A 25,856-nucleotide genomic window follows, 5' to 3' on the forward strand; every position below is an offset into this window, starting at 1 on the left:
GTGAGAGACAGAATAACAACAGGAAAAACCCCAGAAACCCAGAAGACAAAAGTCAGAGATTGATGTGCATTATAATGAGTGAAATAAGTATTTGATCCCCTATCAACCAGCCAGATGTCAGGCTACCTGGTATCTTCACTGTATGTAATGAGCTGAGATTAGAAGCACCTGCTGTAAGGCAGAGGTCTTACCTGTAAACCCAGCTCATTACAGTACCTGTACAAAAGACACCTGTCAAAAGAAGCAATCAATCCAGCAGATTCCAAAGTAGCCATCATGACCAAGACCAGGCATCCCCAAACTTTGCCCTCCAGATGTTTTGGGACTACAATCCCCACCATCCCCGACTACTGGTCCTGTTGGCTAGGGATGATGGGAGTTGTAGTCCCAAAACATCTGGAGGGCCGAGTTTGGGGGTGCCTGACCAAGACCAAAGAGCTGTCCAAGGATGTCAGGGACAAGATTGTAGACCTGCACAAGGCTGGACTGGGCTACAAGACTATTGCCAAGCAGCTTTGTGAGAAGGTGACAACAGTTGGTGCAATAATTCACAAATGGAAGAAACACAAAATAACTGTCAACCTCCCTCGGTCTGGGGCTCCATGCAAGATCTCATATCGTGGAGTTTCAATGATCATGAGAACGGTGATGAAGAAGCCCAGAACTACACAGCGGGAACTTGTCTATGATCTCAGGGCAGCTGGGACCATAGTCACCATGAAAACGGTTGGTAACACACTACGCCATGAAGGACTGAGATCTTTGGAATCACAGGCAATTATTGGCATCTCTAATAAACCCTTTGCAGGGTCTTGGATGTGCACCCACAAAATCCCCCTTACTTCCAAGGTCTTTGTTGTTCATTAGAATAGAATAAGCAGAGCTGCTACCTCTACTGTGGAGTAACCTAGAACCTGTACAAGTATACCAAAGCATATACTGGGCTGCTGATCAAGTTGACCAGATGTAAACAAGTACCAATCAGGTAGTACTACTAGCTACTGAAATTAATAGTGACTTGTTGAGCAGCAGCATTTTATATCTGAATGCCTTAACAACTATACTTGTGCTAAGAAAATGCTGCTTGTCTCTGTTTCTCCTACAAAAGTACATGGAACGATTTCAACATGCATGGAATACTTGGCTTAAATGTTGTGATGTGGATCTTTAAAGTAGAGGAAATGAAATACAAACCTTTTTAAAAACAGGGACTAAATGCTATTTATCAGTAGAAGTATCACTTTTGGAGGAGGAGAAACTAAACATCTGGCTTCCCTCTGGAAAAAATATATTTTTCCTTTGACCCTTTGTAAAAATAAATATTTTTCTAGTAGTTTTTATTTTGAAGGAGTTGAGCATTCAGCCTAATCAAAGGAATGCCACTATTGTCAAAGCTGTTGTTTGTTTAGGCTTTGTTTTGCTTTTAAGATTGCGCCAGCAACAGTGGAATTTCCACAGAAAATGCAAACTTCATTTTTTACTTATTTTAAGTGTCAGTTTCCAAAACTGCTATTAAATACTGGGCAAAGGAGACTGCGGCACTACCGTATAACACCTGTAAGAATCCTCTAAACATATATCTCATGGTAAATGATTCACCTCTATTGCACCTCTGAAGAGTGCATGTGGAATTTTCTGACCTGTAGAAGAGATGGTTGTTAATCTGACTAGGAATCTCTTTAGCAGAAAGTACTGTACAGTATAAAAGTCAGAGTGGTTTTATTCCTGAGACATATTACATCTGTTGACCATTTGTGTGGAAAGCTACACCAAAGTGTTCTAGAGGCAGGATTGCAGCAGAGAGCTGTGGTACCTGACTGAACTTTGATGATTTGCGACCACAAATTTCTAAGCTGACAGCTGTTGTGAATCAGCTGGTGTTCATGCACGTAGTAAATACAACAACCATTCACAAATTCCATGGAAAATGACAAATGCCATGGCCAAGATATATGCTCATTCCCGTGTTCAGTAGCGGAGAAAGGTGGGGGCGGTTGCGGCGGTCCGCTCCAAGTGCCATCCCTGGGGGGGGGGGTGACATAGCCACAGGCAGTGCCCCCCTGGGACACACGCCGCCACCAGTGCACCCCCCTGGGATGCATGGCGGTGGCGCACCCCTGCAGGCAGCTATCCCCACCCTTGCAGACAGCTCCATAGGCTGGAGCAGCTAGCTCTGCCTCTGCCTGCATTGTGCCATCTAATGACTTGGTCCATATTTTCTGATACATCATAGGAGGATTATAGAATCATCAAATTGTAGAGTTGGAAGGGACAATTAGGGTCATCTAGTCCAACCCCTTGCAATGCAGGAATCTTTTGCCCAATGTGGGGCTTGAACGCATGACCCTGAGATTAAGAGTCTCATGCTTTGCATATTCTAATTGGCCCTCTGAATTATTTAGTAAAGTTCATCAAACTTGATGTGAACTTCAATACAGCATCTTGACTTTGCACTGGGAACTTTGAAAAGCACATGCAGATGCTCCATAGGCAAGTTGTGCCTATAAAAATATGCCCCTGAGCTCACTTGTACCACAAGGAGTGCAAAATATTCATTAAATAATTTTAATATGTAAACTGAAAGATAGCAAAAACTTTAAGTTTATTTTGCCTTTAAAAAATGAAAATCTGAAATATTATAATTGTTGCATTTAATGGGTTTGAAATGAGCACATTCACATTTTTTCCCCTTGCCAAGTAGGAAATGGATCTTGCTTTTATCTTAGCAGATGATTAAAGACCTCTACATAGGATAAGCTTGGGAAAATGACAGCTTTTGGCTGAATGGCTACCTTCCACATTATAGTTCATCACTGTGGCTCTTAGCAATCTGCAGATTCAGCAGAAAGGCACCCGCAAGCCACAGTTGCAATGGAGACTGAACTCTGTACGTTACAACAGTCTATTTTGCTATCTTCCCTCTTGGTATGGATGGAAGCATGGACTCTGGCAAAGTTCTGCGGAGTCAACAGAATGTTTTCCCCCCCTCTAGACCTGCAAAGTTTTGTGAGAAATTCTAATCTGTGAGAAATTCTGAATGAAGTGTGGCCTTTCCTTATTTGTGTTTTCTGGCAACATAATGTGTTCCCACCTCTTGGGTTATAGTATATGTGTGTGGGGGGGGGGTTCCCCTCACCCAACTGGTTCCTTGGCTCAAGACTGCTGTTCCTGATGACCTAGTTTTAGCTGTACACATGAGTCATCATCTGTAAAGGGGACCTCCCTTGAAGTGCGCTGGCAGGAGTACATGGATTGTTTATTAATATAGTATTGCATTACATAATGTGTTCATAGCCCATTGCTGTGTTTTTTTGTAACTTTATTCAGTTAGACGTGGTTAGAAGTATTGCAGTCAAAGAACTTTTACTAGACCACATTTGCCCTGTGTCTTTGTATAGCACTTGAGGAAAAAAATCTCAGAGTGCCCATGTGCTGGCAAAGGCCTAAGTACAATACAGGTCCTTTAAAAATGCATAATTTTTTGGGAATGAGGAAGGGTTTACAGAATTTGCAGCATGTGGGGCTTTAGAATTTGCCGCTAAAGGAATACTGGCTAATAGACATAAAGGCAACAGTCCATTTCAAATGATTCATCAAAGTGTCTGGTTGCCTTTCCTAACTATCTGTGGGTGACAAATGTACTCAGTACTGATGAGCTGGCTTTGAACTGGCCATGTTGATATCAGCCTAAAAAGATTTTTGGCAGTTGACTCTTGCTGTGCACATGTCCAACCTCAATTTTAGGCTCACTATTTTTCTTTAAAATGTTTAGAAAAAAACAAGCTGGTTCTAAATTAGCCACTTAAAATGCAGCCTGCTTTGCCATTTAATAATATATTCAGATTTGGTAAAGAAAGTTTGGACAGGTGGTGCCAGACAGTGTACTCAGGTAGTGTACTCAAGAAGGTGCACTCATGCTTATGTTTAAGTGAATTAGTGTATATGCAAATAAACACAGGTAGTGGTTTTTTTTAACACACAAACACACCTGGAGAACTGGCATTTCTGAATAGCTTGCTGTTTGTATGTGTTCTTTAGTCTTTTTTTTAAAACCAGAAACCTGTAGGGTTTCTCTTCTAAGAGAACTGTTTCTTGTAAAGAATTTGTTCGAAAGCTGACATGTGCCAGCCAGTGAAGGTGCACAGGAGTCTTCATACCATTTTGAATATGGTGGTGTAGGGCACCGTGACCTTTCTGGCATCTATCCCCTAAACTCTTTTTGCCCAGTAGGCATGACTCATTCTATTCTTTGTATAATGTGGAAGCACACCAGTAACAAAAGTCTGTCTGTCTGTCTGTCAGGCCTTGTTTGATTTGCTTTCATTTTATCAGTATCTGCTCAACTATACTGCAGAGAATAGCTGAGGGCATTGTTTCATGAAATGCCTTCTGACTGACACAGGCAGAGCTGGGAATTGTGGTGAGATCAGACTGAACCATTGGCTTTACCTCCGCTTTCTTACTTAACAATATGAGGCTGTATTGTGCAGGGTGAGGGGTGTTTTGGTCCTCCAAATGTTGTTTGACTTCAGTCCCCATCTGCTTTAGTCAGCATGGTCAGTGGTTGGGGGATGATGGAAGCTGGGGTCTAAAAACATCTGGAGGGCCTAAGTAATTTACTGGTTTCAATGTCTGGGTTGTTCATAACACCATTCTCCAGGATGCCTTTCATATTTCTACCTGCAGATCTACTCCTGGACTGAATGCTATAAGTTCGGCAAACTGAAATTAAACTTCCTGCTTTGGTTCAAATAAAATAGGTTGCACTGGGTATACATGGTTTGGTAGCACATTAAGTAACCTTGGAAGATTATTAAAAGGCTATTTATGCTGACTTCATTGGGATAACAAAAGTGTTAACTACCTTAGGTTGTTAGGTAGAATTCATGAGTCAGCAGCATTGCCACATTGCAATGTTACAATGATCTGCTTGCAAGGTTTAAATAGACTTTTGCTCATGCATAACCAAAAGGAATGCCAAGCCAAACATTACCCCATTTCCTCATTCTCTCCTTGCCAATACAAATTATAGTTGTAAAATTTTGCCCTTGTGTAAAGTTCAGTTGTTTGTGTGCTGCAGGTCTTAAATTGTCTTCAGAGTGAGTGTTTTTCCATGTATGAGCATCTCTCAGTAAGCTCCTTTGCATTTAATGTGAGACCTTAAATTGAAACAGCTACTGGAATGGGTCAGGCTGGCTAAACATTCAAATCTTATGCATTTGGACTGCCCACGTAATTATTTTTCATGCACTTACATTGGAAACTGTTTTATTCATTACACCCATTATCTGTTGTGGAATATCTTTTCCTCCTAAGTGTAGAAAAGCAGTCTGGGAAAGAGTTGTATTGATCAGAGTGACCTCCAGGGAAAAGAGTTTAGAACTTTTCCCGATATATTTTGTAGAATCCATTATCTGCTTAGAAAAAAAGAAAAAAAAAGCTACCAAAAGACTACTGTATTGTGCTTGTCTGCTACGCAATGGTTTGTTTTACCATTTCGCTGCAGCCCTTACAGCAGGTGTGACTCACCTGTGGCCCTGCAGGTGTTCCTGGGCAAGAACTCCCATCCCACCTGACTTTTAGTCATGCAGGGTGATGGGAGTGTGTGTGTCTCTGTGTGTTTGTTCAACAGGCATGTTTTGTTTAAACATTTCTTACGATGAAATCTGTAGAAACATTCAAAGGTGCCTGCAGTCTTTTTTTCTGGCAGTTTTCTCATCTTTTCATTCCTTTTGTTTTGCCTTACCGAACATGCTGTGTGATCAGGACTCCCTCTAGTGACAAAGGCTATGTGACTTCATGGGCAGCTTGATGAAAACCTCTCTACAAATCTGCATGTGACGTGATGAACTCAGATTTGATTTAGATATTTGTTTCATTTTTGTATATGCATCCATTCTCAATTATCAGTAGACGGGGGGCGGGGGAAGCATATCCTGTGATACACATAATAGCTATTGTATTTGTAGTTTAGTCTGAAGAAAATATTAGAGATGTATTTTTAGACAGGGCAGATCCCATTTAGACTGAGAATATAATGAACCATATAACAAAGTACTTTCAGTATAAAATACCAGTGTCTCCATCATTATATGCTAATCATGGTCCCTACTACAGTAATTCTTTGTGTGTTCATGATAATGGAGGATTCTTTTCTTAACCAGTCAAATCGAGTTAAGAATTGTTAAGAATATGATGCCTTAGCACAGGGGTCGGCAACATGCAGCCCATGGGCCGGATGTGGCCCACGAGCCACCCCTGAATCGAGCTGCCCGCTTGGTGAGTCCCCTGCGTGCTGCGCTAAACTGGCACAGCACAGTGCAGGGACTCGCTGGGCAGTGCTGGAAATCGCATCTGCGCATGTCCAGACGTCAAAAATCACTTCTGAGCCGGTGTTTTTTTTGGCATCTGGGCATGTGCAGAAGCAATTTCTTGCAACATGGACATGTGCAGATGTAATTTCCGGTGTCATGCTGCTCCAGTCCGGCCCACAGACAATCTCCGTGGGAGTGATCTGGCCCATGGCCGGTAAACCTTGCCAAACCCTGCCTTAGCATACGTAATCATGAAAACACAGTTTTGATATTTCTGTGAAGTGCTTGGAATGAAGTAGCTTGGTTTAACAAAGTTCACTGAATTAGTTGAGTGATCTTTGAACTACCGGTACATGTAGAAGTACAGGGGCAGTGCATCCCATTTTGCCACTTGAGGTGAAATGGGAGGTGCCGCCCTGTGCCACGCTGCCTTCACCAAAACCTCTCTTCCAAAGCAGCACTAATAGCAGATTCTGGCACAGCCTCGTGAAATCTTCGCAAGATCTCGCAAAAATTCAGCGGCAATCGGAGCTGATGCCTGCATTTTTAAAGGGGGTACTCCATGGTATGCAGTATCGGCACCTCTTTTTGTTGTTGTTATAAATTGTGGCACTTACAGTAACAACTTCATGGTGAATACCGGCACCTATTTTTCTATAAAAAAAGCACTGCCTAAGACATCTGCTTCAAGGACCCAGGTGGCGCTGTGGGTTAAACCACAGAGTCTAGGGCTTGCTGATCAGAAGGTCGGCGGTTAGAATCCCTGCAACGGGGTGAGCTCCTGTTGCTAGGTCCCAGCTCCTGCCCACCTAGTAGTTTGAAAGCACATCAAAGTGCAAGTAGATAAATAGGTACTCTACAGCAGGAAGGTAAACGACATTTCCGTGTGCTGCTCTGGTTCGCCAGAAGCAGCTTTGTCATGCTGGCCACATGACCTGGAAGCTGTCTGCGGACAAACGCCAGCTCCCTCGGCCTATAGAGCGAGATGAGCGCCACAACCCCAGAGTCGGACACAACTGGACCTGATGGTCAGGGGCCCCTTTACCTTTAAGACATCTGCTTCACCCTGCCTCGTGGGTGTGCTGGCCCTGTAGAAGCCGTTTCCATAATGGTTGGGTGAACAAAATGCAAATTAAGTTTGTATCAGCATTGAACTTCTAATGATTTCTCATTCATCTTCAAGTTCATTCTCTTGCATGTGTCCCCCCCCCCCCGGTAGACTTTTGGGACCTTAGGCTTAAGGACTGCAATAGTTGGGGAAAATAAGCAATTCACATTCCACTGTTATCGTTTTAATATTTATATTTCTGCCCTTTAAAATTTAACACAACAAAGTGGTATATCATTCAAAAAGCCACAGTTCCATTACACAACCTGCAGTGGAAAAGGAACGTTAGAAATCAGGACAGAAGTGCTAGCATTATAACCAGCAAAACTAATGCAACAATGCAGCCCCGAAATGTGTCTAACCAATATGATATTAACTAGCACAGCTCATTCTTGTGGTAGCATACAAGCAGGGAAGGTTTTTAATAAATCACTTCAGTTCTGTTGTGACTGAGTGCTTCTTGTAACATGATGCTTTCATGGCCAAGTAGTGTACTGTTAGCAAAGAAAGATTAATTGAAGTTTGAGAAAATTGCTACTTGACATTGTTTTCACATCTCTCTAAAATTAGTCATGGAAGTTGGCAAGGGTGAAGATGATATTCTAAGGTTTCATGATACTTAATAGGCCACTTAAGTTAAAAACAAACAAACCCAACATACTCATTCGGCTTTTCCCATTCTACAGCTAAAAGTCCAAAATGATCACTTACCGTACAATGCTTTGTGTCTCATTTTGTTCTTCTGTAGGGCTTATTCCCAGAAATGTGTGCAAATACGGTAGCAATCCTCCTCTGCGGTTTGGTTGATGAAGCAAGTATTAATCCATTTTAAGTAATTGAAGTAATATTTCTAGTTGGTTGGGGCTGGGGTGAGGTTTTGTTACTTGCTTGAAGATACCAATTATGTCCTTGTATCAGAGGCAAAACTCTTATGTCCACTTACAGAAGGAATCTTATCAGTGGAACAGAGAGAAAGGTAATTTTCAATATTGCAGCACCCAGCTCCCCCCTTAAATTGACTCTGTTTGGTTCCAGTTGTATGGACGGTATGAGGACCAGAAAGCTGAAGTTGAATCCCACTAAGTTTGAGGCTCAGTGAGCAGGTGGTTCTCTTGTCTCAGGTTTCACTGTCTCTGAGAGAGGAGGTGCATAACTTGGAGGTGCTCCAGCTATGCTACATGAGGACCAGGTGGCCTTGGTGGCTCAGAGTGCCTTTTACCAGCTTCAGGGATAGACTGGCCATGGCAGTCCATGTTCTGAATTGGGTTGTTGCAATGCATTGTAAGTGGGGCCGACCTTAAAGATGACCCAGAAGCAGGGCTGGCCCACACATTAGACAAGGTGAGGTGACCACTTCAGGCAGCAGGATCCACAGGGACAACAGATCCTGAAGCTTCAACTAATGCAGAATGTGGCTGCCAGAATGTTAAGTGGTGTGGCTTGAGAGGATTATATTAAATTGATGCAAAATAAAAAAATTCCTTCAGTAGCACCTTAAAGACCAACTAAGTTTATATTTTGGTATGAGCTTTCATGTGCATGCACACGAAAGCTCATACCAAAATATAAACTTAGTTGGTCTTTAAGGTGCTACTGAAGGAATTTTTTTATTTTGCTTCGACTCAGACCAACACGGCTACCTACCTGTAATTAAATTGATGCTGAGGGATATGCACTGACATTTGCTTCTGTTTTATGGTTGTATCTATGGTCTCATTGCTATTTTTGGCCTTATTTTGTACATCACCCTGATGTACAAGCGAGGTTATGATATATTTTAACAGTGAAGCAAATAGCGGGGAAATGGCTGGGATTAAATTATTCTGCTTGGCATTCATCTGGATGTCTTGAGGTTGATGCTGTGCAGACAAGAACAATTCCTATTGAACTTGGTAGGACTTACTTAGCTAGAGAGAGAATGGAGAGGTGTGTGCTTTATTTTTCAAAAATGATTTTACTGTTTTGACTTGAAGGCCCTAGCAGGCATAGGCAAACTCCGGCCCTCCAGATGTTTGGGACTACAATTCCTATCATCCCTAGCTAACAGGACCAGTAGTCAGGGATGATGGGAATTGTAGTCCCAAGCATCTGGAGGGCCAGAGTTTGCCTATGCCTGCCCTAAAGGGTTTGCCAGATATTTTCATTCATCTTTGATTTACTGGCTAGTGTTCCCTAGTAGGACTTCTCTGTTGAATTTTTAAGTTAACTTGCACCCTCAAAAACCCCTTTTCAATTATATGGGCCTTTGTATTCCTTAAATGAGGATGGCTAATTCATGGAGCTCCTGTTGTTCTTGGGACTCACTCCCACCAGTCCCAGCCAGCATGGCTAGCATGGCCAGTGGTCAGGCCCTGGACTGGTGCCCAAAGTGGCCAACAGCTGGTGATGGGACTGGTCAGGGATGATGGGAGTTGTAGTCAGACAATGTCTGGATGCCCCAGGTTCCCTATTCCTGCTCTAAGGGAAATGTTTTCCCAAACTGTTGGTACTTTACTCAAGCTGAACGACACATGATAGGGTCGTTTGTTATTTGTTAGCTTTGTTTGCCCTTTTGCTGAAGTGTTTTATAGGATGTGTGTGAATTAACTTGTAACAGTATCCTGAACTTATAGAAAAGTGTCCCCCTGCTGGCTTTGGTATGAGAACAGTTTTCTTTCTTTATGTCCCTCAGGTTTCACTGAATTGGTCTCGGCTGAGATGCCAGATAAAACACCAGAGGGTAAAGAAACCTTATCCAGGAATGAAGGTCGGTATTGTTTTTCTCTTGAGAAATCTTGTTCTTTCATTTTCTCAGAATACATATTGTAGGAAATATAATAGCAATCTTTTTTTTTGTGAAACTATCATCTCAAATGTAGTGTTTCTCCCCTTCCCTGCTTATTTTAGGCATGATTATATAGAAATGTTTCATTTCTGAAAAGTTTGTGGTGAGGGAAAGTGAGAGAGATGATTCAAACAATGTTTGGGTGGCTAGGGACATGTTAGGTTCCTGTCTTTATGGTGTGTGTGTGTGATTTGGTGACTTGGTAATTTTTATGTGTTGGGTAAGTACAGTGGTACCTCGAATGGAATCCATTATGGATTCCGTTCGACTTCCAAAATGTTTGGAAACCAAGGCGTGGCTTCCAATTGGCTGCAGGAAGTTGCAGAAGCTGCATTGGATTTTCGGGTTCCAAAGAACATTCGCAAACCGGAACACTCACTTCCGGGTTTGTGGCATTCGGGAACCAATATGTTCGAGTCGCAAGGTGTTCGTCAACCAAGTTACGACTGTATAATAAATAGCCAAAGCAAAGTAAGGCCTAAGCTCTGCATTTTCCATGTTAATCTGGAGTTTGTTGTTTTGCTTCCTAATTTTGGTAAAGATAATTAGAACATAAGAAGAGCCTGCTGGGTCAGGCTAATGGCCCCTCTGGTCCTGCATCCTGTTCTCACAGTGGCCAACCAGAAGCCTATGGGAAACCTGCAGGCAGGATCCGAGCAAAAGAGCACTCTCCCCTTCTGTGGTTTCCACAACCAGTGTTCAGAAGCATTACTACTGCCAACCATGACTTAGTAGTAATGACTTGATCAGCCAGTCCATCTTTTTCCTCAATAAGGCAGTTTGCCTTAGAGTGATACTAACCATTCCCTTGGGTGTTTTATAGCTATTGATGTGCTGTATTGACATTTGTAGGAGCCTGACGAAGTGTTACCCATTAACCGAAGCTAATGGTTATCTGGTAATGTCAGTCATCTGTTTGGGGTTCTGTGCTGCTATCACTTATCCTTTTCTGAAGATAGCCAAACAAGGAATTAATTGTGTTTCAGATTTTTATTGCCCTGCGGACTTTGTCCTTCATGTGAAGTTACAGCTTAGAACTCCGGACAGTGCTTCAAAAATAGAAGAGGATGCTGTTATGATGAGGGAAGAGTCTCTAAAAGCTATTTTTTGAACTCTCCAGAAAAATGAGCAGTGAAGCTTCTTTTTCTTGCAATGCAAGTTGCTTCAATGACATGTGTTGATATTTAATATTTCAGCATAGAAACTCATAAATATGCAATTAGTTTCCTTGCCTGCTGAATATTGTAAATTCACTAGTTGCTAGGAACTAGCCTGAAAGCAGCCAGTATCTTCCACAGTGTTGGTTTGCTTATCTTGTGTGCTGCTACAGTTTGTAGGATTTAATGAACTTCTTGGTTCATTTCAATGTCCTATCAGCCTCCACCACGCCTCCTACTACATAGATGTGCATAAAAATATAGCTCCAATTGTCTTTTAATGTTGTAACCCGCTTTGAGACATTAGGGTGAATTATTATTATTATTATTATTATTATTATTTAGCGAGGCGAAGACAGTAGCACTTAACACATGTGTATTGGCACACTTTCCTAAAGTTTAAACAAAGCAAGGTTAGGCATTGCAGCTCCACCATGTCAAAATGCTACCAGCTGCCATTGCATATGCATGTAAACAAACAATAAACAGAAGTGAACGAAAGAAAATAGAGTCTTGTGATTACTTTACTAAAAATTGGCAGATAGTTTGTTCATCTTCTCTCCCACCAAGCTCTTTTTGTCAACAAAGATTACCCATGAATGTTGTGGTCTACTTTCTTTCACCAAAGCAGTGGTGTTTTGTGTTTTGTGTTTGTGTTTTTGTGTAATAATACCATCAGTACAGGTGCTCCCCAGGGGTGTGTACTTTCCCCACTGCTTTTTTCTCTATAAACAAATGACTGCACCTCAACTGATCCATCAGTTAAGATCTTGAAATTTGCGAATGATACAACAGTCATTGGGCTCATCCGGGAGGATGATGAATCTGCAAATAGGCGGGAAGTAGATCATCTTGTCTCGTGGTACAGCAGGAATAACTTGGTGCTAAATGCCCAAAAGACAGTGGAAATGATAATTGATTGGAGAAGGCATCCTCCCATCTTGTTGCCAATCTCCATGCTTGGTAACATGGTTGTAGTGGTAGAGTCCTTTAAGTTCTTGGGCTCTATGATGTCTCAAAAATTGGCCAGATAACATCAATATTATTATTAAAAAGGTACACCATGAGTTTATCAGCATTTTAACAGAAGCTTGTGGGCTGCATACAAAAACCTTGGATTTAGGAAGGAATTACCTGCCACTCAGAAGCTAAAGCTGTATGTTTGCACCTGTAGTGCAAAGGTTATGGAAAATTTGATTACCAAGGTAATTTGGGTAGTATAAGGTTGGCACAAAATCGAAAATGCTATGGGATGGAAATCCAATTCTAAGCTGCTACTTATTATCAATTTATGACATAGCTTTTACAGGGAAATCTTTTTGCAGCTTGGCCCTCTTTTTAGCTTCTCTTTGAGTAGCAGGCTCTATTACAGCAGGAAATCCTGACCTGCTTTCCTGGTATGGTTTGTCACCAGGCTGTTTCCTTCGCAGCTGGCTAGTTTGTGGGATGTAGTAACCTAACAAGGCATTTGTATTCTCCTGGTGAGCCAGATAAGTTGTTCACATTATTTTGAAGACCGCTTCCCCTAGATTTTGCAAGGCATCTGTATAAACCATCATTTTTAGCACCTCTTCCTGGACAGCTGTAGGAGACAAATTTATCCAGACTCTGTATTCCTTTTTTTTATCTTCCTTTGTGTGTGTATCCAAATAAAAGGGCTTGGTTCATGATAATTTATAACACAAAGAGATTGCTGCAAATGGAGAATAAAATTCTTATGTAGATAAAAAACTTAAGAAGTCACGTTTTAAACTTATAATAATTCAAATGACAATGCAGAGGATAGTAAATGTGTCTGTTTGATGATAACTTCTGCCTTCTCTATTGCTTCTGTTGAATTATGTCTATACAGGCTGAGCCAGATGTCTGTACACTGTAAGGAGGAGTAGATTAAGTTGTCACACAGCATCTAACATATTTCCATCCCCCCCCCCCGAGTGGGTTGTAATGGGACACTCTGGACCACCGGAGTAGCTAATCTTCCCTGCTCAGCAGGATCCTTTGACATGAGTAATATTACTACAACCCTCCACACCATCCTCTAAATACAAAAAAAGTTTCGAAGTCACTCTGGGAGGGGGGGACTTTTTATCATGACACGCTGTTAAAAATTGTAGCTCAGGTATGGCTTATATATTCCATTTTGATCTCCTTGGTGCAAGAGTCCTTTTGTGATACTTCCATAGAAACTCTATCCCACTAGGGTGGCTTACTATAATTCAGAATCAACAATATCATAAAATATAACAAAAGGCATTGATAAACCATGATTATTTATAGCAGATACTTGAATAAATGCATATCTAAATAATAATGCCTTTCCCTACTGCCAAAAGACATCTAGAGAGGGGACATCCACACTTCATGGAGCAAAATGTCCCACAATATGGATGCAGCCATTAACATGGCTACATCTCATAGAAGGACCTCTCCAGATATTAGGGAACAAACAGGATGGTATGGGTGATCATTCAGCTATCCTGGACTGAAGGTAATTGCCAAAATTTTGAGTTGTGTCTGGAAAAAATGGTAGTGGGCACAGAGATTGCAGGTGTAACATGGTCCTATAGATGAGCTTGCTGCTGCATTCTGGATCAAGTGCATCTTCTAAAGATTTTTCTAAAGTAGCCCCATATAGAGCACATTGCACTAATCTGATCTTGATTTAACCTCTCTTTCTTCTTAATTGTAGGCAGATCTGACTTTCTTGGAACTGGCCACTTTTGCTACCAGGTCATCCAGATAGAAAACTGAGTCTAGGAACACTTTCAAACTGTGAACCTGATTTTTCAAGATGTGTTTATATGTGTGCATTCTCATCCAAACCAGGCAGAATTCTTGTTCCAAAGCCATCTCCCTCCTCATCGGGAGCATGTGTGTCTTGTGTAGATTCAACTTCAGTTTCCTAGTGCTCATCCAGCTCATTAATGCCTCCAGGTTTTAGTTCAGAACCTCAACAGCTTCCTTTGTATTAGGTTGAAAAGTTTAAAAGTGCTACACGTGACCTGCATATAGATGACAATGAACACCTTGAATTATTCTTCCTGTGCAGAAGATGTTAAATAACATGGGCCAGAATCTGTTGAGTTTTAAATATGAATGGTGAAGGCAGAGAGACAGACATCTTTAACAACTATTCTCAAAAATTGGGCCTCTCTTTCCCTGCAGGTTGTCCAGCGTTCAAGCTCAGAGTTAAAACTTGGGTCCCCAGCTGTTTTTGGACTACAATTCCCACCATCCTTGACCACTGGTCCTGCTAGCTAGGGATGGTGGGAGTTGTGAAACAGTTCAGAAACAGTTGGAGACCCAAGTTTGGGAAACACTGCTTGAGCATCTTCTAGAGCTGATGTAAAACTTAGTTTTGTTGAAATGAGTACATAATGGCCTCTTGCTCCTGGAACACTGTCATAACATGTCCAGATATCAAGGTCTCCAGAAATTTATTACTATTGTTGCTATTACTTCCAGGGCAGGTAAGTGAGCAGCTGGGAAGGAACTGGGCAGGGAGAAAGGGTTCCTTTTCTGGATAAATTTACAATCTACATTGAAGAACAACTCATGAGGCAGTCATAAGCATTGCAAGTTGTTATTTTTTTCAAATCTGAAAAGTATTGGCTTTGGTGCTCTTACCCCTCCTTTGGTCTGATTGTAGAAATTACTCCCACTATACGGTAATTGTAGAGAGGTCATTTTTCAAGCTAATCCATCCATATACATTGCTTAAGAAGAGGCATTTGGGCTGCTATCTTAAAGCCACCGTTCGAAACTCCCATTGTTCTAGGCGCATTTTGTGACAAGGAATTTCATTAGTGCGAGCCATTTCTGAGCTTTGGGCACAGTACTGCACCTAAGATTTCAGATTGAAACTGCATAGTGGAAGGAAAGGAGGACCTTTTTCTGCTTCCCCACTTCCAGCTACTCTCTGAAGACTGGAGAAGAGACCCTCTTCTAGGAATATTAGTGGGGTGGGCAGGGGAAGCATGGCTTTATTTTTTTTGCGGTCTTCAGATGAGGACTAGACAATGTGAAAAATGAATATAAAATTTTAGCTGCAGTTCATTCATTTTCAGCTTTGTATCCTTGTTATAAAAAAGTGGGCCTAGACATTCCGTTGTTGCACCCATAACCCAGGCTTAAGGTGGCATTTAGCTCCTAGCTTTCATATCTCAATTTCCAACACCGCTTGGAATATTTGTGAAAGTAAAAAACAAGTTGAATGTGAAAATCTTGTGGCAGGTATTTTTGGCTTCAGCTGTCTTTGAATGTGCTACAGTTGAAGGAATATCAGAACTCTATAGTATTTGGTGCACCCTAGATTGAACCAATTTGTAATTTAAGTATTTGTGAATATAATACAAAACAAATATTTACCCGGTTTACATCATGAAGTCTTACTGGTTATGCCCTGATGCATGAAAACAAGTGTTGGGCCCTAACCTCTCAAATCTGCTCAAGAAAGTGAGTTGGCTAAAAGTAGAAAGTAACACCATCTTCCGTAGGTTTGTTGCCAAGTTGGATTATTTGCCATGCATTTGAAGTCCTGCGGAGAATATTAATGACTCTTTTAAAATGGATCTTTCAAAACACAATGGTTACCATGAGTCTGGGTTGGCTGGTGTCCAGCTGGAGTTCAGCTTTCCAGTCAGCTGTGATCTAATACTCCTTTTAATCACGCCTGTAAAATTTGAATGGCCTGTGAGTTTTAAGGTGTGTGAGACTTTATAATACACACACACACTCTCTCTCTCTCTCTCACACACACACACAAAAATGTGTGTGTATTATGTAATCTCTGTTGGATGGGTGGTGGGACTGAAATATTCAGTGTTCTGAAGAATTTCTTTAAAATCCTAAACAACATGCACCATAAATCATAGTGTGTAATATATAAGCACATTTGGGATCTATAACAAAATGTTGCATTGTGGAGAGGTCTCCTGTATGTACAAAGTTTCAGTCACCTTTTCCCAGCATACTCCTTCCCCTCTTCCCTCCCCCTGGATATCCATTTTGCCTTTCCAGCAGTCTGGCACAGGCAGTATTCCACAGCCACTAATTGTGCTCAGACGTTGGGGGTGTATTCAGACACAAGCCTATTTGCGTGAGTTTTCCGTGAAAGTTAGCCCTTCCTTCCTTCCTTATCTTAAGCTTAGTTAAAATCCCTCCCCATGCTAGACTGAAGTGCTGTTGGTGGTTAAGTATTGAGAGAAGTTGCCTGATTTGCTTTATTTTTGGCCTCAAACATTATATGATTTTTTTAATTTTAAATAGCTGTATGAAAATCCACTCTCTCACCTGCTAAGCAGATCTATTCTTTTGTTCTTACTGTAAGAATCATAGAATTGTAGTGCTGGAATTGACCCTGAGGATCATCTAGTCCCCTGCAATGCAGGAATGTGCAGCTGTCCCACATGGGAATCGAACCTGCGACCTTGGTGCTATCAGCACCATGCTCTAACCCAGTGTTTCCCAACCTTGTGCCTCCAGCTGTTTTCGGACTACAATTCCCATCATTCCTGACCACTGGTCTTGCTAGCTAGGGATGATGGGAGTTGTAGTCCCAAAACATCTGGAGGCACAAGGTTGGGAAACACTGCTCTAACCAACTGAGCTGTCCAGTATAAATATTAAATAAGAAAAGAGTTTTTAAAGGGGCTTGTTAGCAAATACTGCGATCTAGAGTACATTAATATATTTGGAGTTTTATGTACCAGTTGTATTGGGTGCTTGCCTGTTATTTATAGATGATAATGTTTTTTGGTAGGAGGCATGAATCCTTAAATCACTCTGGTATCACATGCTGATATCAATGCCAGCACACGGGTTTGGCAAATGGATTATTGCTAGTGAAAGGTACTAAATATATGTCAGATGATACATATGTCAAAGTGCAATGCTAAATGCGGTTTTCTAAAAATAGCCATGAATTTACTATGTTGTTTACCCTTCTTAGCAGCAATTTGGATTTGTATATATGTGGCTAAAAATAGCAGTCACTGGTGAAAGCTTCCACGTGTTGTAGATTCTGACTCTCCTCACATGTTTACAGAATTCCTATGCAGAAGGCACCTCTGAAAAAAATATTGTGTGACTAGTCTGTAAATGATGTGATAATCTGATTACTGTACTACATATGCTGATGGCTTGTTTGTTTTTTGTTGTGGACATGGAGAGGGAAGCTGTAAGCACCAATCTGTGAAATACCAACAATAGCATTGTTCTCTTCATTAAACAGCCTTCTACGAACAAATTTTGTAATGTGCGATGCAGCCCTGAGAGTTTCATGTATTGCAGTTAGCTGCCAATTGTTACTCTAAAGGCTAGTGTAATTCAGCCCGTTCAGTAAACGCGCTAGAGGAGCGGCGGGGCCGCGGCCTTCCCTCCCTTTAGCAGTGGGCGCTCTGCTGAGCCCAGCTGGGCAGCGGGCGCCTGGGAGAAGCTTGTTTTGGCAACGGCAGCACAGGGGGGTGCCGGCTGGCCCTCCCTCGGCCGCCGCTTCCTCAAGGGCGCTCCACTGAGCCCAGCTGGGCAGCGGGCGCCCAGGAGAAGGCCGCGATTCGGCCTGTTTTGGCGCCGCAGCCACAGAAAGAGGCCGAATCGCGGCCTTCTCCTGGGCGCCCGCTGCCCAGCTGGGCTCAGCGGAGCGCCCCAACGAAGCGGCTAAACGGTAGGCAGAGGTGGGGGGGAAGAGAGCATGTGTGTGTGTGCGTCCTGTCTCTCCGTCCAATCCCTGTGTCCGTGGGGCACATGCACAGTAGCGCAAACCCAGGGACACACGGAATACTGGGCGCAGAGGCACTTGCACTTTATTATATAGGATAGGATAACCAAATAGATATGATATTCAACAAATTATAGGAGGCTAAGCACTTTATAGGTTCCCTTAAACAAAACTAAATAGCACAGCTCATGTGTTTTCACCTGTTACACATCATGGGTGATTTGGAAATTTGTTATGCAGCTCTGTTGTTTGGAATTCTTTGCTCCAAATAAGGATTTTTGCTGGATAAAATTGCTACCACATGGAGGTGTTTTTAAAAAGTTTATTTTGACATATAGTCAATTCTACCATAGAGAACAATTTTTAAATTGTTGGATGTCCCACTTTCCTCATTGCCAGGTTTATATATATATATACATATGTTTGTAGGGTTTCTTTATTTTCCATTCTGCTTTATTTCTGAGTGGAAAATGAAATGCAAACAAAATGGAAAAGAATTATATACAAAGTGTTGTTAGCTGCTCAAATAAACATTTGTGATTTGCTTATTTTAGGAAGGTTTATCAGAATCCTTTAACCTTTAGCTTAGGGGTATGGAAGCTGCTGCCCTCAGGCCAAAAAGGGCTTTGCTATTGTATATTAAATTGCATCTCCTTTCTCTGCAAATATTACTAAATTAAAATCAAAGCAGAGGTGAAAGTGTCTCGGCAAAGAGGCAGATCCACATTCCTCACATAATGCAAAAAAAAAGTTATGGATTTTGCAATTGCATGCAGTTTTTCAGTATGCAATTGCATGTAAATTTTGAAGCTTTGGATAGCTTTAACACAGGACTGACAGTTCATCTTGTGCATTGTTGGTGTTTGCATTCCTTTGCTGAGATTACTTAGTTCATTTTGCATTGTCAGGACAGATAAAAGTGCTTTTTGTTTTAAAAACATCAGATAAATAAATAACAGAAGTTGAAACTTCACTGGATTTACTAAGAATTTAATACATTCGTACCTTGGAAGTCAAACAGCTTAGTTCCCGAGCGTTTCGGCTCCTGAACATTGCAAACCCTGAAGTGACTGTTCTGGTTTGCGAACTATTTTTGGAAGCCAAACATCGGCAGGGCTTCCGATTGGCTGCAGGAGCCGTGCTTTGGTTTTCAAATGTTTTGGAAGTTGAACGGACTTCCGGAATGGATTCCATTCAAATTCCAGGTACGACTGTATATGCTTCTATTTCCCTCTTCCCAACCTTTTTTTTCACTGAAAAACGAAAACAAAAAACGGGAAAATGTTTTCATATTACCTCATTGAAGCACATAATTGTCTTAAAAAACAACAACTAAGGATTCTTTTAAAATAACAGCAACATTAGCCTTCAGTAGCCTTTTAGTGTCCATATACTGTAACATGGCGAAATTTAATATTACTGGAAAAAGCCTTTGGTGACTGCCAAAATACTAATTTAGCCCCTTTTTGACAAAGGAAGAAGGAATGTTGTAACATATTTCCTTGTATTAAAAGAAAAACTTTTCAGAAGACATATCAAGTGTGTTTTAAATAAATTCTGTCTTTCTCAATTTCAAGACAAGTGGTAACGTTTGAACTTGTTTCATTCCCTTAGCTATACACATAGTAGTTAAATGAATAAATGCCAATTGCTCTGGAAAGAAGACCCCATAAGGCCTGATAAACCCTAAATTTAGAGAGATTACTAGAAGGAAATAGTTGTGTTAAGCTTCACTTTTTTTAATTGGCTCCCTGTAGTTTGAATTAGCTTAAAGGGGGGAAATTGTTGCTTGCTGACAAAGTAGGAAGGCAGCCAGCTTTGATGTTTTATAAGCAATAAAATATTAATAGAAAAGCATATGTTCTTTCTGTGAGATTGGTCAAACAACTAAACTCTTACTTCTTCAGCAAATCAGGCTTGGAGGTATAGTTGCTATTATGTTAAATTTCAAATTTAAGGTGAACTGGCAAGCTGATATAGCAAACCATAGAGCTGGGAACCTCAGAAAATCTCCATGCTGGATCCCCCCCCCAAATAAGAGCTTCAAGGTACATCCAGTGCTTTAAGTAATTGACAACTGTAAGACTTAAAATTTACTAGCTTTTTTTTAAACAACAACAACAGCAACTAATTGTAGTCCTTTAACTTGGGCTTTGGGTTTGTTTGTGTGTGATAGGGAATATGTATTCCATTCGTGCAGTTTACTATTGGGATGAGCGGAGTTCTTTTTCTGCCAAACTATATTTGCAGCTCAATTCTCATCCCACTTGAGGGAGAATAAGGAAAATAAAGTAGATGGTGGCATACCAGTTGGGTTGCTGTAAGACATAGAATCATAGAATAATGCAGAAGTCGGATCCTGTACCCATAGTATTAACTAGTTCATATTTATTTGAAGCTCTCTTTTTTGCAGTAAGGTGTGAACTGGGTCTTATAGCAGAAAAACTGTGACGGGAGGTGCTGTAAATAGAAAGCACCTAAGATTCTTATTCCTCCCCCCCCCCCAGTCCTCTGGCGCACACATTTGCATGGAGGTACATATAGTTGGTTGCCAATAACATGACAACTTTTCTTGGTGCCATGTTACTCATACCCTCCAAGTGCCCCTATTTCCAGGGAAAGTCCTGGAAGTATGAAAGCCATCCCAGCTTCTGATTTGGTCCCAAAACATCCCTATTTTTCCTGCTGAGCTTGGGGTGGAGAATGAGCAGGCACTTGTTCTGAGCAATGGCAGCAGTAGTGGCTGTGACACACTGGCTCTGAGAAGCAGGCAGAGGGCAGGGGCACCCTGGGCGGGAAGAAAGGAAGAGTCTTTACACACACACACACACACACACACACACACAGAGAGAGAGAGAGAGAGAGAGAGAGAGAGAGAGAGAGAGAGAGAGAGAGAGAGAGAGAGAGAGAGAGCTTTTTTTCTTTAAAAATGTTTAGGGTACTCTCATTTTCCTACTCATATTGAAATATGAGGCCAAAGTTAGATTCACAAAATGTTTAGGGGTACCCCCAGAAAAAAACTTGCCCCTTTCTAAAAATTATTTATTGGTTTGTGTTTTTCTTTTGGCAAATCTACCAATGAATAAAATAAAATCAGAGTTAAGGGGTTTTCAGGAACATGAAGGGTGTTGGTGCCATGGCCCATTGGTGTGGTGGTGGTGGTGGAAATGCTCTGGTTGAGGGATAAAAAATGAGGGGTCAAGGAGGGTCAGTTTGGGAGGGGAGTGAGAAATGTCCCTATTTTCATCTGAGGAATGTTTTTTGGGGGTATATACTCTATTACTGGACCCAACAATGCATTCATCCGAAATAATGCAGAGGTGTGCCGTAACAGCTGCATACACACAGACCAGCTTCCTGAGGCTGGGAGGTGAATGGGATTCTCTCCGTGAGACCAGTATTATTGAAGGCTAGATCCCTCAGTCCAGATCCCTTGGACATAAGTATGTATCTATGTTTAAGTTGGCATTAACTGCTATGATCCAACTTTTATCTAAAAGATTGGGACCAGCACAAGAGGGAAGTAATATTTCAGATTAGAGATGACTGGGAGACTTCAAGATGGGTCTTCGTTGCTTCTCTTCATGTTATTTCAATATTTGTGACTCAAGGGAAGTATTAGTACTGTACGTGTGAACTGGAGGTACTAAATCAAACCTGATAACAGTTCTTTGGAAATCTTCATCTTTTGTTACTTTTAGTTCCTATGGAGACAACACAAACAAAAATATTAGCATCTGCTTTCATCTATCACTTGAGGTATAAAGTTCAGCTTCTTTTGCTACATCTTGACTATGCAAGTTGATGCTTATTTTTCAATTGAACTTGCGAATTCTGGCAAGTTTCCTTTATTCTGGAGGCATTTAATTATTGTGTTTGGCGGACCGACTTTGATACATGGAATAAACTAGAATTCCAGTTCAAAGATTCAGAGCTAGAAGTATTTTAGCCATCTGCCAAAAAGCAAAATTATTTGCTGCTTTATATTTCAGCCTTGGGAAATACAATTGTTACAACTATTCATTTAGGGTATTGGTTTCAGTTGTAATAGATATTACAAGAGTTCTGGCTCCTTTAAAACTCAGACGTTGTGCATTGCATTCTGGTTCCTTTGAAATCTTATATCTAAAAGTTAAATGGATATTCTGAAGCCTCAATGAAGAAATTTTACTTTGTCCTATTGCTTGCTGAGGGTGGCCGAAAGGCTGTTTTGAAAATGGCATAACAAGGTATAAAACATATCCCCCATTTTTCTTCCAAGGATCTCAAAGTGATGAACACAGTTCCCCCCTTCCCCAGTTTTGTCCTCACAACAACCCTGAAGTAGGTACACCTAAGACTCCCTAAGAACATAAGAGCCTGCTGGATTAGGTCAGTGGTCCATCTTGTCCAGCATCCTGTTCTCACAGTGGTCAACCAGTGCACAAGAGCACTCCCCCCTCTTGTGGTTTCCAGAAACTGGCATTCAGAAGCCAACCGCCTCCAACCATGGAGGCACAGCATAGCCATCGTGCCTAGTACTCACTGAAAATCAGTGGGCAGCATACAGGGTCAAAAGGTTGTTGCACATCTTATCTGAATGAGCTGAGATATGATTGGCTGAACATGGCCATTCAATAGCCCAGGGATGGGAAACTTGTGAGTCTCCAGATGTTACATACCAGCTCTCATCAGCTTCAGCCAACATGACCAAGAGTAGGAGCTGGTGGGAGTTGTTGTTCATCAACATCTGGAAAATTACATGCTCCCACCCCTGCAACAAGTAACAGTAAGACTTATATTTTGATGGTAGTCCTTGTTGGTAATAGTCGTGTGCTTAGGGTCACTATGAAGGCTGCCGAAAGCCTTCTCATGTTAAGGAAATAGTGCTGTCATCAAGACCAGGCATCTTTTTGAGGTCATATCAAGGTTTAAGAAAGGCTCCTGTGACAAGTCATTGAGGAAACCTCGGTGGTAATGGCTTTTACATCTGATTTATTTTCCTTTAATTCTAATTGCATCTTGCATTCACACGATTGGACAAAGATTACTCCGAACAGTAAAAGAAAGTATGGAGATAGACTATTTGCCTTTGTTTTGTTCTAATAATACATTTGTCCATCATTTTAGGTAATGGATTGAAAATTTGAAAGAATAAGTAAACACCAGTTTTAAATCAACTAAAGTGATAGCTGAATGGCAGTGTGTTGTGTTCTACCTTTTCAGACTAAAGAACCTGAATCTATGGTATGAATCAAAATGGGATCAGTCATATTAATCTCCTAATTGAGTATTTTAAAGAATTGTCTGGTGTCACTCCTCAAACAACAATCCTTCCTGGACTGGATTTGTCATTAATCTTTCATCACAATGTAGCATGTAATGATGCAATATATTTTTATTCGCCAAGGAACTTCCCCTTGACCTCAGCTTGAAGTTAGTTGATATTTTCAAGTATCATGCCTATTTATTATACCACCCAAATAGCACTGAGTAGAGCTGTTCTGTGTGCTTGCTTTTTACATTTTAGGCCATGCAAAGTTCAAGTTAAAATAATTACAGAATATATCTGAGAACTGAGGAAAGAAAAATGTGATGGTCTTAACATTCCAGCACAGGATTGTGCTGGGACATCCACATGATTCTTATCTAAAGTCATCACTTTTTTTTCTTTCTCAACAAAATAGCCCTGAATGTAATATCCAAACATTTCTCTATCTTTTGGTTACTTTTGTAATAATTCTATCAAATATGTTTAGCCTAAACACTGGTGGCTTTTTTAGTTTGAACACAGAAAGTTTATTTTGTGATTAAAGAAAATAGCATCCCACCCTTCTCTTCCTGGTTTAAGTACACTATTGTGACACTTGCTAAGCTTCGTTAAAAGTCAAGATTAAGGGTATAATTTTAGAGAATCCTATTCCTCTCTATGGGACCTAGGTGGCACTGTGGGTTAAACCACAGAGTCTAGGGCTTGCTGATCAGAAGGTTGGCGGTTCGAATCCCTGTGTGAGCTCCCGTTGCTCCTGCCCACCTAGCAGTTCGAAAGCACATCAAAGTGCAAGTAGATAAATAGGGACCGCTCTGGCGGGAAGGTAAACGGCATTTCAAGCAGCTTTGTCATGCTGGCCACATGACCTGGAAGCTGTCTGCGGACAAACACTGGCTCCCTCGGCCTATAGAGCGAGATGAGCGCCGCAACCCCCGAGTCGGACACGACTGGACCTGATGGTCAGGGGGGCCTTTACCTTTACCTTTATTCCTCTCTATACAGTGGTGTCAACTTGAAAATTGAGGGCCCCACGTATAATTGATCACAAGATGCAGCACACTCACACCATTTGAATGGCAATGCCCATCAACTTAGGGGGGCAGCCCCCTCAAATATTTTATGGAGGGGCAATGGGACCCCAGCCCACAGGAGTTGGCTGATGTTGTGAAAATATACTATCTGGTTGTCACAAGTTTTTTGGGCACCCTGGGCAGATTTGGAATTCGGAGATTGTGACATTGGCAGCAGTCACCAAACAAAATGTTTAGACTACAATTCCCCTCAGCCCCAGGCAATATGGCCAGCAACATTTGGAGAGCACCAGACTGGGCAAGGCTGACTTAGTCTAACACTCTCTAAAAAGTTACGATTGACCTGCCACCTAAAGGCAGCTATTTATCTCCCCACTTTTCCCGCAAATGTAACAAGCAAAAGAACTTTAAAATAAACTTGTGTCTTATGACCAGTTTGCTGAAACTTGGAAACTTTCTTCAAGTCTCAGTGCCGAACTTTATATTTCATCTATACTCAATAAATTTGAGTTTTACAAGATTTCTTCTTCTTTGACTCACGTGGCATATAGAACATTAAATCACAGCAATTTAATATGTTGGAAACTAACCTAAACTCACATTTCCTAAAACCTTCTACAGAATTCTTTCAGTGTGACAGCAGTTAAGATAAAAGTTAACAGGGAAATTACACAGATAATTCTTCCAAGAAGAATAAAGCTGAGTATCCTAAAATATAGATAGAGCTAAGCAATGAAATGTACAACTGTAAAACATATGAAAGGAAAGCTGTTCCACTGTGATTTATATTGTAAAACCATATATTTATTAGGTTTGTGTCTTTCCTTGTTAAGGGAAAGGGAGCTCATTTTATTACCACAGCATACCTTATTTACATTGTGTATATAAAGGACTGTGGTTTATGTCAGACTGAAACAAGTGGTTTTCCATAAATTGCAATATATGTAAAATATAAAGATTTCTTTGATGGTTGATACTGTTGATCTTTGATTATGGAACTTCCCCTTGGTCAGTTCCTGAAACAGGAGAAATGCCTGAGAAATGTCTTTAGCTTTATTATCTTAATTCTCTTCCCCTGTTTTACTCATGTTGCTGCTGGTGAGAGCATATTTGATATCTCTCTCTGTGTGTGTGGTTTTATTTTTAAGAGTAGCCCACATGCTCAAACATTGACAGAATGCTCAGGTCATAATATTGACTATATTAGAGCTGGGCTAAGTGATTCGTCACATAGACCTCCTTACATTTCCTTTTTAGAGTTTGCATTGAAAGCCTGGCGATGGGATGAGGGTTCTCGCTCTTCCTTATTGTAAAGAACGAGAGTGCTGCAGAGCTGCAGGCTTAGAAGAATTTTCCCGGCAGGCTCTTTCCCCCTTTTAAGCTTTCCACTACTTTTTGAGGCCTGCAGTGATGGCTGGTTGCCAGTAGTGGTATCAAAAAAACTGCAGCT

General features: G+C 41.2%; 1 protein-coding gene across 2 annotated transcripts in view; it reads left to right on the top strand.

Annotated features, from left to right (window-relative positions):
- The window catches only part of PLEKHG1 (pleckstrin homology and RhoGEF domain containing G1), a 108,758-nt gene that overhangs the window by 19,984 nt on the left and 62,918 nt on the right, over nucleotides 1-25,856 (top strand). For both annotated transcript variants that reach the window (XM_088666269.1, XM_088666268.1), the window contains exon 2: nucleotides 10,094-10,168. In XM_088666269.1, the coding sequence (XP_088522395.1) occupies nucleotides 10,120-10,168 (49 nt within the window). In that variant the 5' untranslated portion in view covers nucleotides 10,094-10,119. The remainder of the gene's footprint in view (nucleotides 1-10,093; nucleotides 10,169-25,856) is intronic.

Source organism: Zootoca vivipara, chromosome 3 (assembly GCF_965207765.1).
Source record: "Zootoca vivipara chromosome 3, rZooViv2.hap1.1, whole genome shotgun sequence".
NCBI lineage: Eukaryota > Metazoa > Chordata > Lepidosauria > Squamata > Lacertidae > Zootoca > Zootoca vivipara.